Source organism: Dromiciops gliroides, chromosome 4 (genome assembly GCF_019393635.1).
Source record: "Dromiciops gliroides isolate mDroGli1 chromosome 4, mDroGli1.pri, whole genome shotgun sequence".
In the NCBI taxonomy this organism is placed as follows: domain Eukaryota; kingdom Metazoa; phylum Chordata; class Mammalia; order Microbiotheria; family Microbiotheriidae; genus Dromiciops; species Dromiciops gliroides.
The window spans coordinates 433,653,793-433,666,717 of record NC_057864.1 but is presented as its reverse complement, the minus strand read 5'-3'; the positions used below and the strand labels follow the sequence as shown (position 1 = coordinate 433,666,717).

Sequence of the window (12,925 nt, the reverse complement as noted above, 5' to 3'; positions counted from 1 at the left end):
TGGGAATACTTTCTGAATAAGTATTTTCCCCACATGCCAGTTCTATAACTCTGCTTTACTTCTATTTGGTAGCTCTTAGGACATGAAGAGAAAGGGACCACTTAACCAACTATACCAAATCATAGCTATTTCCTGATACAAAGAAACGAAGAGGGTAAGGGGGTCACCTATGTTTAGAGTCTAATCCAAGACTCAAAATCACTCACTACCCATTTGTGCCTTAGTATACTACTACTACTACTACTACTACTACTACCACTAATAATAATAATAATAATAATAATGATAACTCTTCTTATATGATCATATTATTATTGTGACTGTTATTATATGTTGGAAGATATTTTAACCTTCACCATCTGCCCACCCCAGGCTTTTACATTTTACCAACCAAACAGGACCAAGTTCCATTCAGAGCACCCAAATCTGAAGCTGGGCATTCAGTTAGGCTCTCTTACAGTATACTTCCTATTACAAAATCCTGTTTTCCAGGGAAGCCAACTAGGAGTCTCAGTATATCCATCATACTGTACAAATTATCATTCCTGATATAGGGAGCCTCCTTGTAGAATGAACCTATCCTGTAAAAACAAATCTGCTACCCAAGGATTCCACTCATTTTATGTCTTCACACTCTGAGCATTTGTGTATATAGGTCATACCCACACTTAACCTGGAAATATTCTTTTTAAAAGTTTGTCTCACCATTGCACAGAATGTCTCAGGCGGGTCTCCACAGGTAATGTCAGGAGGATCCAATTTCACTTTCAGATATTTTGTCATGTCAGTAGCTTCTGGCTGGCAAGCCATGTAATCCCAAATTTTCCCTTCTTCTGTGTAAATCTGAGTCTTACACACATCATAATGTCCCCATACTGATGGATAATGCTGCATCACTGAGGACACAGTAACCCAAAGGGCATGGATTGATAAGAATCTTGACAAATACATCTCTAAATTCTTTGAAAATTTCACCAGCACTGAAACAAAGTTGAAGGACTGGGACTTTGCTTTCTTTATATATATATATATATATTGGTCTGTATATTTTTAAAAATATATGCACACAAAGAGGTCCCAAAGCAGGTTCCAAAACCAAAAGCAGTGATGTCTTAGAACATAGTACTTTTTTGTGTAAGTCGAGGACTTTGGTGGAAGCTTATCCTACTCATGTGACAGCCTTTAAAAATCAGCCCTAAGATTTTTCTTTGTCCTAGAGCTTATCTCTAGGATTGTTGGGTCTTGCTTTGTTTTGTTTTGTTTTGTTTTTTTTCTTGCTGTTGTCTTTGTAACAGATGTCCTAGGAGGAATGACAATTTAGCAAAGTGGTAGGTCTTCAGTTGTACGGCCGATAACCCTGAGTGATCCTCCTCTACGTTCACGGCTCACAAGGGATGCCCAGACTCGATGATAAATCAGTATCTGAAGCAAAGGGATGAGTGTCTACAGCCCGGTGTCTGTTTCCCATCAATCATTCTTTTCTGCTGGCACCAACACCCTTTTAGAAACAATAAGAGTAAGAGTTATTGTCCCAGAATCAATGCATTACCAAATGTCTGATATGTTGACATTTGGGAGGTTTGATGTAATATAAAGCAAATTGGTGTAATATGGATAACCTTTACTGTGGCTGCTTTGCTAGAATGAACAAACCACAGAAATCATTCACATTGGGAAGCATTCTGATATGAAACGTTTAACTCTTCCATAACAACGTTACATGTGTGCTGTTGCAGGTGACTTACAGGTTGGTGGGGTTTTTTTTTTTTTGATTCAAAATAGTATTTCTATCCAGGCTAAATGGATAGCAAACAGCCACATTTAAACATTTCTCATATAGCTGGCAGGGCTGGAAAATCCTGAAAGAGAACAATGGGGAGAAATGAGCTCTTTTATTACAATGACAAAGAAATGACAACTACGGGTATGCCTTTTGTCTCTTGGCAGAGGGACCCTAAAGATATCCAAATTCCTTGTACATTTCTCAGCTTTTGTTAGCTTGAATGAAAAACAGTATTGCTGGCACTAGGCTCTCCCTTTGGATTTGCTCATTAGTATTGGAAGAACTTAGAATCTTTTGTTTAGCTGTATTTAAGTGATAGAGATGAGACTTGGTTCACTGGAAATTATTTTAAAATTAATGTAGGAGAATGTATTTTTCCCTTTTTGGGTTTTCTATTTTCTTCAATCTTTTTACATACATATCATTTCTGTCTTTTCTGTAACACGAGTGTATTTGTCCCAAAAGCCAACATTATACCCTGTATTAAAATTTTTATCTCTGTGGTAAAACGCCCAATTTAAAATGTACACATAAAAATAGAAGAGGGCAAGTTAACAGGCCATGAAGCAGAATGATATAGCATTTATTTTAAAATAAAATAGACATCTACCATTTCAAGGTGGGTTTAATTAATGGCCATTACTGACAATCCATATTTGGACACAAAGTGTCACTAAATCTAACTTGAAACTTTTCTCTTTTGAGCTAGCTGGTTGTCAAAACAAAACAAATTTTTACATTGTTAAATAAAGGAACAATTAAAAATAATAAAGTAGGTAAGACAATCAATTGATTTGATGTCTGTGTGTAATTTTATACCCAGTTAAAAATTATTTTTATTCTCCACAATCCAAAAGTGACAAAAATGTAGTTTTTGTGAACTTCACCATAGCCCTCTAATTCCACACAACACTCTCTAAACATGCAAGTTAATTGTCTTCAAAACAATTCTATAAGAGAGCTTACCATACTTAAATAATGCACCATCTTAAAATGAACTAAGCTACAGACACTACGAAATGCCAACAGATGGTTGAATTGTGTTTCCATAGCAAAGTAATTTATAATAATTGCTTTATGGATGCAAGTGCAATTTTCATTATATTCCATTCATAAAATGTTATCATACAGCTGCAATTTGCAATACTTTCTATTAGGAAGTGTTTTGAATATTTGAATTTCCATGAAGAAATAATTAGCAGTTTGTTTAAACATGTACAAACTACAGATCTGAATTTGTCACTTTTTTAATAAAGTAAAACTTGTATAGAGTACATTTTAAAAATATTAGGTGAAAAAAATGTTGCATAGACCCATGTGTTGTGGCTATTTGAGCATTCTTTCTGTTTTCCCCATTTTTAAGCAACAGCCTCAAAGTTAGTATTTTTAGAAAAACACAGGTTAAACAATTTAATTTCTGAAAGTGTTAAAAGTATTGTAATGCAACATTGTCTGGATATGTGCATTAAACATATTTACTATGTGAGTACATTCCCTAGCAAATATTTTAAAGGGAGGAAAAAGAAGCACTTACACAAGAGTGACAAACTATTAACCTCCATCCTGAAATTTAACCATATAACTACTTAGGTATCAAGATTAATTTGATTGGTGAAAATGGCAGATTTTATTTTGAAGAACCTGAAATAAGCTGCTTTGGAGTTTCACTTTGTTAGCATCATAGTGGGTTTTGTTTGTTTTATATGTGAAGAACACAAAACCTAAGCTTTTAAGCATAAATTTGAATTATTCCAGAGGTTCTCTTTATTGGTTTTCAAAAAGAACTCATGCAATGCTACCCTTTCACTATTGGTAATTGTATCTTTTCTACATTTTTCCATCCAGCTTACTGTAACTTCAAGCTAAGTTCAAGCAAAGCAAACAGTGCTCCCATATCTAACTTACTGAACTAGGAAGTGAATGTATTTATATGTACAGTATGAGCATGGAGGTAGGACAAAGGTTTGTACCTGTTAAGGTCTTGTGACACAACAGTCCTGTCAGTATAAGAAATTCTAACTAAAAGGACTCCCAGTTATAATGATGGTCATTACATGGAATTATATACTATCACAGTGATCTACCATAGTGCCCTGACAAGAGAAAAAATGCAGAGGAGTGCAAGATATTTGAATATTAGGCAAATGTAGGACTGAGCAACAGACATCTCTGACAAGAAGCAGCCAATTATAGCTTAAATTTCTGGCGCATAACCAGTTGTGATTAATAGTTTTCCATTACATTACAGACATATTATTAATGTATTAAAAATGTCAGGCTTTGGCAAGAACTAATACAGCATAGCTCAGTTAGTCTGCAGAATCACCATTTAATGAGCTCCTGTTGACACAGAGAAAGACATTGACCAAAGTGTATTGAAGAACATGTGGAGGGGGTCATCAAGGCCCTCATAACCCAATTATGCTATTTGTCTTTATTATTCTAAATTTTTGTAGTCTCACTCATTATGTGGTCTAAGCTTGGAGAATCTCCTATTTTTCAAGATTGCATAATTGTTGTTTTTAAAATCATATTACCTAAAAATTAAAAAAATATATATCTCAAAATTTCACAAAACACAAAAAGATGTGGGGGAAGAAAAGATCTTCATCAAATTCAAGCATTTGCTATTAAAAATATAAATTACAAAAAGGAGAAAAACACTTCCTAAAGAACATAACTAGGTGGCTTTTAATATCTAAATTTGGGGTCTTTTACAGCGGGTCTTCATCTGACTATAGATTCAACTGGGTTAAACTCAAATTTTAGATGAGCTTTAAAAGTCTAAGTCATAGCCACAAAGGGCCAGACAGCCTGATTCAATGACATATTTTGGCATTTAGCACACTGGGGCTATCCCTTCTGGGCTGTAGCTGAATTAATTACAAAGTAATTCAGGCTTTGAATTTTCTCACGTGCCATAGCCTCTAAATATATGCAAGACCAGAAGAGCTCTCTCTGACAGGGTCAAATCTTGTGATGTCCATTTCTTTACTCAGCAGACCTTAAAAACTGAGAGTAATTAAGTAATGTCTTTGAGTCTGTCAGCAGCCCCAAACATCGAAGAATTGTTTTGGACAGAAACCTTACTTATAGCCTAGCAGGCTATAAGTGCTTGGTAATAAATACATGGATCATTGTGTGGCCCAAATATAGAAATATATACATTTTTCATCCATCTCCACCTGACAGATGTCATTGATCAGGGATGGAATGTTCTATAAAAAATGGCATACATACAGTATATCTTTTTGGGTTTTTTTCAGTTTCCTGTAGCTCACTTCCACCACGGATTGGCTTTCCACAGTGTTCCAAAGGCCCTTTCTTTGACCCAAATAGAAGCCCCAAACTTCTAGCTGCAAACAGTTTTAATTAAAATGATTGCTAGACAACTCTACTAAAATAAACTGCCAATTCTTTTTGATGTCTTATGGCCAAACATCAGGGTCTAGCTATTTTAGATCATTTCTAGAACTCCTTTTTGGATAGAATCTCACACTTGGTGGCGTTGTTGGGCTCACAGTTGTTCTATTGACCCTGGGTTTTGAATTCAGGGTGTATCTGGAATTGGAGACTATGAATCCATTCCACATCAACATTAATTTGATAAATATATGGACTCTGAAATGGAGAGAAATCTAATAATGTGGTTTGCAATCATATTCCATTACGGGTGACTCAATTGACAAAGGCATAGACAAGGTTCAACCTTTCAGTTGACAACTTCCCAAACGTGGACAATATAATTCACTGCCCACGTTGTCTTTTTAAAAAGATACCTTGAATCGTATTTTGTATTTAGGCATCTTTTTGTAGCAAATTAAGTATTTCTAAGTATCTCCATTAGATATTGATTGGCATTAATAATTTTCTTTATTCTTCTGGTTAAAATATAAAGCATTAGATTGCTTTGTGGTGTCACTAGTATACAATATTTACATCATGGGATATTATGATCAGTCACCTAACCTTTGGGATCCTGAACACAACCAAAGCATTTATGCAAAGTACCCGTTTTTCTCAGAAGACAATCTCCCACTGAAATTCAATAGCATACATTCTGTGGGATGTATACTTAAGGTTTTAGGGTTAGACAATCTGTTTGATTATTAAAATTCCTAATGGTTTTTCAGAACCCCCCCAAAAAAATAATAACAGTAGAAAAGCTGGCTTTCATTCCCAATAAACTTCTCTCTTCAGCCAAACACCCAATTCTCCTCTCTTCCAACTAGCCAAACCAGGAAGATCCACATTCTCTGAAAATGGAAGTTTATGGAAATAAGGACCTGAAGTTTGAATCCAGAGCTATAGGAGCTGATGGAGCATGTCATTAAAACAACAAGGACAACAACAAACTATACTGGATTTTTGCCTGTCCTATGAGCTGATATTTATCATATATACATCTGCACTTCAAATCCACCATATAAGTGGTCAAAAAGATTATTTTCCTTCCAGGCATGCTTTTGTAACTGTGAGTAACTCTTCCAAAATCTTCCTGACACATAAAATCTTAAGAGGTTATATAAATACAAATGTTTTCCCCAGTATGATTCAGTGTAAAAAAAAAGTTATCCAAGATAAATATTTGCATACATTTTACACAATTGATAGGAACAATATCACACTTTATTCTTCACCCTCAGAAAACAGGGACAAATAATCCTCACAAAAGTTGCTGAAACTTAAAATTCAATAGTAAGTACAGTTGGGGACTTTAAAAATGAACATTTGTTATTGTTGTTGTCAGATTCCCCATATTTGCCTAGCCCTGAATTTCAGAAGGGAAAAATCACTGGACTAGTAACCAAGGTATGGAATCCATGGTTTTGTGATATTACCAGTCAGTGGTAAAAAATATCATGATTCATGGCATCTGAAAAGTAATTCCAGAAAGACTCCATGTAGCAAGAGAAAAAAAAAAAAACCATACTGAGAAAGGGTTCAAATGTGAAGGCCTCTGGATTTTCTTTTTTCTTTTGATGTTTTTTTTTTTAAGGATAAGGTTAAAGCCTTGGGATTCTCTCCACAAAACAAGGTAAAGTTTAAACAAACAAAACAAAACAATAACAGCCAACAACCATATCTATACCACATGTTTTTAGAGGTAACCTTTTTTCCTTTGCCATGGCGGAATGGGAAGGAGGGAAGTTGTCCAGTTACTGAGTCCAAAACTAATAATAGGTTAGCTAACACATCCTAGAGTAAAGATGCTCAGTAAAGGCCACCTATTACCAATAAACTTTGGTGCTTGGGTCAATTCTTCTGAAGTTTAACTAGTAAATGTACTTTTAAAAAGATTTGACTTTTATTCACTTTTCCAGGCTAAAGTTTTAATTTCTCAACTGCGTAGAGGGGGAGGGCACTTTTAGTAATTTCCATCCTGAAACTGGGCTTTCTTTCCAGAACAAGTGATGTGCCAACTTCACCATATGCTTATTGGAATTCTCAGTCTTTTCTATTCCAAAGACTGACACACTGTTATGATACAGGATGGCTCCTTTATTTGGTGAGCGGACTCTGTTCTCATTTTCTAGCAGATTTTGTGCTAGTTACCCTGTTTGTCGAATCGCTTCTATTCTCTCCACTTAGAGTTCCAGCTCCCAGCCATCCTTTTTGCCACAAGACAGTGTTCCTTCACTAACCCTGATGGGTTTGATGTCCTTGGCTTGGGGATAGGGGAGGGGGAAAGCCAGGTTGCTAATGTTCATTCCAAGAAGTTGATGAGGATGGCTTGAGGTTTTATTTATGAGCCTGAATTTAATTAAATGGAGGTGGGGGAAGGGGAGGTTGTGGAAGCACAAAGAATACACTGAGAGGAGTTTCAATGACATGCCAATATATGAGATCTTAGATTAATTAGTCACCGGAGGAGGAAAACCACTAAAAAGGCAACGGGGGAAAAAATTCTTGCTCTCCCGCCCCCCCCCCCCAAAAAAAGAAAAACCCGCCTATACATGATGCAATGACAGGAGAGCCAACTCCAGCTCTTGCAAACAAAAGGTCCTTTAGAATAGCATCTAGTCATCTTCCCCAGTCCAAGGACAAGGTACTCTTAAGTGGATCCTGAAAAATTGGTCCCGGGCTGTGGTGCCCAAATAAACAGCAGAGGGCGCAGTTTCTTTTTGTATACAACTTTTCCCTGTATGAATCACTTAATTGGTTATTTTGAGCCCAATAATATTCGGTATTATTTGTATTATATATAGATATCCACAGATCCATACAGGGGAGAATAGCATTGTGAGCAATTCAATTTCCCCAGCTGAATCCATCGACTGATTCATTTAATGGTAGTAAATAATCTAAGAAAATATTTCAGCCTGCATTTCGAAGTCTATTCCTCTTTCATTCCTTCTTTCTCTCCCAGCTGCAGGGCATGGGATAGTAAGGCTTTAATCTTGCATCAGTAAAAGGAATTAAAAGAAAGAGACTTCAAAAGCCTCTCAGCTTAGTCCCCAGAACCACCCCGGCTGCAAAAGGACTAATTGGGGGGAGGCACTTTTGGGGTCCCCCCCAAGGCAAAGCCACTTGTCAAAATAAGCCTAATAGATCCCCTGATGTGTGGTCAGGTATGTTACTGAGTGACATGTTAATATCGGTCCGGTTCTTTAGGGACAGGACACAGATCCTGATCTAGAGGTGGGTGAGACCAGTGCTTACATGCTACCTGATGGGCGCACCTAGACACATGCACATACGTGGTGTGTGCGTGTGTTGGTGCACACATGCATGCCACACAAGCTGTCTTCTAAAGGTGCTTTACAAAGTTCCTCTCCCATACCCCGGAGCCATCCCTCTTGCCTGTGGATTGCATTACAGTTCTTCTGGTTGGGGGGCCGTGGGTCGTAGGGATCGGTGTTAAGGGAGGGTTAAAAAAGAGGAAGAAAAAGAAAAAGAAGAAAACGGGCGGGTCGCTAAAGGAGGGAGGAAAGGAGGGAGGAGGGAAGCTGCACTTACCGTGTGAACCATTTGCCCTTGTTACAGTAGGCGGGAGGCGAGCAGACGGCTCCTTGCCGCGGACCTTCCCAGCCTCGTCCGCGTCCAGTGGCGGCAGCGGCAGCATCGGAGTCCGCGGCTGCCGGGCGGAGGCTGCTCTCCCTCGCCGTGCGTCCTCCGGCGAGCGCGGGGAACCGACACAGGGCGGACAGATTAGGAGGGTTTCGGGGGTCCAGTAGGAGCCGTCGAGCTCGCCCCCACCACCGCAGAGTTGCTCCACTTGTCTCCAGAAGTCCCGAGGAGAGGGCGTGGGGCTGGGGGCTGGGAAGGGGCTGGTGGAAAGAGAGCCCCCACAACAGCAATCAACGCCCCGCTGCTTAATTACCTTCGCCCGGTGCCGAGGGAAAAGAACTGGCTCCCGGGAAGAGTTGGCCCTTTCAAAGCTGAGACCCCAGAGAGGGAATTCCTCTTCAGTGTCCTCCTCTTCCGAAATGCAAAAAGATCAGTGACTTTGACAGGTAGATAGGGGGAGTGGAGAGGGGGAAAGGGGGTGGGAGGAGAGGGAGAGAGAGAGAAGGAGAGAGAGAGAGAGAGAGAGAGAGAGAGAGAGAGAGAGAGAGAGAGAGAGAGAGAGAGAGAGAGAGAGAGAGAGAGAGAGAGAGAGAGAGAAGAAAAGGTGCCTCTCCCTCCAAAAATGTGAGGATAAGAAGAATGAAATTGCAGGCAACCTCAGTCTCCCCAGTTGCTCACTCTCCTCCGCGACTCCCCGCGCCACCTCTCCCACTTTTCGCCTTAAACTTTTACTGAGGCTTTCCTGGTGCCTGTTTTGTTGTCTTTATTTCCACCCCCTCCTTTCTGTCTTTCGTTCTCTTTTTTGTTTGCTCGTTTGTTTGGTCTGAGGAGCTGCAGGACGCCTGGATGCCCGAACTCCCCGCGATCAGATGCAGCACTCAGGCGGCTCTGCCCCGCTTGGCATCGCTCTCATTTTATCTCCGATGAAGACGTTGAGCGCACTCAGAAGGGACATAAATCAGGACAATTAGCACTGGCGCCAAGGAGATCCTCTCGTACCAATTTCACCAGGGCTCCCTTCACGCATTCCTCTACTCAAGTCAGAAATGTCACCGCACATAGCGTTGATGGCAGGCAGACGAGACACTTGGAAAGTCCATTTGATGAAATATACATGGCCCAAGATCCTTCTGGATTGCAATTCCCCCAGCGCAGCCTCCCCCGCCCCCGGCGCCGTGCCCGGACGGACCCTGTCTCAATGTGGCCAGGGAGCTCTCTCACAAACTTAGGGGCGCACACAAATTAAAGGGAGAGTGAGACAGGAAGACAGGAGGAGGGGAAGGAGGTGGGGGGGGGGGAGAGCAAGCTCAGAGAAGCAGCAGCCCACGGATGGGTGGCATGTACGTTTCACTTAAAAGCAAAATCTTCTGCAACTGGCAGTAAGTAGAAGGATTGCAAACCGTATACTACCTCGAGACCTGGACGCTCCGAGCGGTCCTAACTCCGTCGGGCTCTCTGTTGCTGTTGCTGCTCCCCCACCTCTTTGCTTGGAGTGGCTTCTGGACCCCCTTTCTTCTGGCTCACGAAGGCAAGCTGTCTCCTCTAGTAAGCTGCCCTAGTAACCTCCCACCTCAATCCACGCCCCATGTCCACCACCCCCCCCTTCACTGTCCCCAATCACGCCCTTTGGCTTGCCCCAGAAGTAGTCTTTCGGATCCTGGCTTTCGATCACAGTTCCAGTTACAGATTTCACCACTTGGCACTTTAGCGCGGGTATCTGTGTCTTCCTCATTCAGAAACAGAGCCTAATAGGGCACGGTAGAATGCGAAAGTGAAGCGTGCTTTGCAGGAGCCTTCGCTGTTCCCAACGTATAGATGAAGTCCCCTATCTCTGGAAACCTCGTATCTTCACATCTCAAGGGGTCTCCGGATTCCCTCCCCCTTTGGGGACTGGCAAGCAGGGCACACAGAGAGGGATATACATTACATCACCCACTTTGAGAGTAAAGGACTGAGTTGGAAGGATTGAGGACGGGAATGGGGATGGCGGGAAGCGACGGACAGATCTTGAAACTGTGACCCCCTCCAAGCGGGTGAATCCCCAGCTTGTGAAGGGGTGTGGCAGTGCATTCTCCTCTCTCCCTTTCTTCCTCACCCCTAAGAGTGCCACTCAACTATGTTTTCAAGGGGGCTTCCCTCCCAATTATCTCACTCTTAAACACACGGTACCAGGGAAATGATTTGTTTCTCTCCTCTCCACTATGGCTCCCCTCCCTCATCGCTAGTTGGCAGCCAGGTTAAGATATAGATAGAAAAAAAAAATGAGACACGAAGATCATAGGGTGCTTCCTCATATAAGACTTTTACACAGAATTCACAAGGAGGCACTTTTTTGATTTAGCAAATCCTCACCTTATTAATGGTTATAGGAGGAAAGAGCACATGATGAACAAACTGTTGTTCGAAAATTATTGTTATTCTTATCATCATTATTTATGATGATGATGATCCTGACTCTGCTATTTACTAAATGACTGCTAGTCACTTAACTTTATGAACTTCAGTTTTCTGGTCCATAAAATGAAGAGTTTCCGACTAAGTCACCTCTACGTTCCCTTCCAGCTCTGGATTTATGATCCTAGGGCTTTCATTAGACAATTCCCTAAAACTTAGTTATAGAGAGGTGATTTGCATTGGTTAAGGAAGATCCCACTTTGAGAAAAATCACATATCCCTGTGGTTTCCTTTGTAAATGGATTACATGTGTTTCTAACTTATTTCCACTTCTCATTTTCTTTCTCCAACTTCTTCTTCCTCTCTTCCACTTCTTTTTTCTTCCTCCTCCTCCTCTTTGTTGACTGCCCCAGAACTCAGTCCTTTCTGGCTGGTTCCCTTGAAGTACAACTTAAAAAGCAGATACCCAGTGATTTCTGAGCTTCATTTGAGTTCCTTTCCCTTATACACTTGGGCAAAAAACCACTCCTTCATACAAGGACTTAGAAAGACCCTTTGCTAGTCCCCGCCTCCCCATCTCTTCCTTCTGACTATTTAAGGTTGCAAAGAAAAGGGAACTAGCTTAGGAGATTTTAGGGTTTTCCAAATTATTTCAGATTTTTGAAGGCCTCAGGGGAAAAGGGGGGGAAAAAGTCTTTCAAAATTACCAGCAGCCTCCCATTGCCTTGTCCCATTGCCAAATTTCATTCCATGCTCCTGATGAGGTCCATTCTTCTCTGGCTATCTCAGGCAAGTCATAGGATCACAGATTTGGAGTTGAATGTTAATCTGGTGGTCACTTAGCCCAACTGACTAATTTCACAGCTGAGTAACTGAGTCCAGATAGGTAAATAACCTGCCCAAGATGAAAGTAGTGGAGGTGTGATTCAAATGGAGGATCCTTGGATTACAAATCCACCCTTCTGAAAACTAAATAAGTGTGCCAGCTAATCAATTCTCTATTAATCTTTACACGGGCTCAACCACACCATCCAAATATTTCCATCATCAAACTAGATTTCCTGATTATACATTTCATATTGATAGAATCTTTCCATTTGGGAATACTATTGTGCTGTAAGAAACGATGAGCAGGAGGAGTTCAGAGAAACCTGGAGGGTCTTGCGTGGGCTGATGATGAGTGAGATGAGCAGAACCAGAAGAACATTGTACACAGTATCATCAACATTGAGTGTTGATCTACTGTGATGGACTATATTCTTCTCACCAATGCAATGGTACAGAAGAGTTCCAGGGAACTCATGATAGAAGAGGATCTCCAAATCCAAGGAAAAAAGAAAAAAGAACTGTGGAGTATAAATGCTGAATGAGCCATACTATTTCTTTTGTTTTTGGTGCCGTTGTTTTTTCTATTTTGAGGTTTTTCATCATTGCTCTGATTTTTCTCTTATAACATGACTAATGCAGAAATAGGATTAATGTTATTATGTATATATACATAATATATTATATATCATATATATTATTATATAATTATATTATATAATATAATTGGAGGCAGGAATTTGTCACCTACAAAATAACCCACATTTATATAATATTTCAAAATGTTCAAAGCATTTTCCCCACATCCACCCATGGGTGCTTAAACTGACCTTTTACAGGAAGGGGAAAATATGAGGTGATGCTGAAAAAAAGTTAGCAAAATGACATGAAAACCTTTAAAGAAATGCAGTT

General features: G+C 40.2%; 1 protein-coding gene across 11 annotated transcripts in view; it reads right to left on the bottom strand.

Moving 5' to 3' along the window:
* Positions 1-10,664, bottom strand: part of NTNG1 (netrin G1) — a 453,958-nt gene extending 443,294 nt beyond the window's left edge. For 9 of the 11 annotated variants that reach the window (XM_043963739.1, XM_043963743.1, XM_043963740.1 and 6 more), the window contains exons 1-2: positions 8,744-10,664; positions 706-1,498 (exon numbers count right to left, since the gene is read on the bottom strand). In XM_043963739.1, the coding sequence (XP_043819674.1) occupies positions 706-951 (246 nt within the window). In that variant the 5' untranslated portion in view covers positions 952-1,498; positions 8,744-10,664. The remainder of the gene's footprint in view (positions 1-705; positions 1,499-8,743) is intronic. The other 2 variants (XM_043963737.1, XM_043963738.1) reach the window with 2 other exon arrangements.
* Between the last annotated feature and the right edge of the window lie 2,261 nt (positions 10,665-12,925).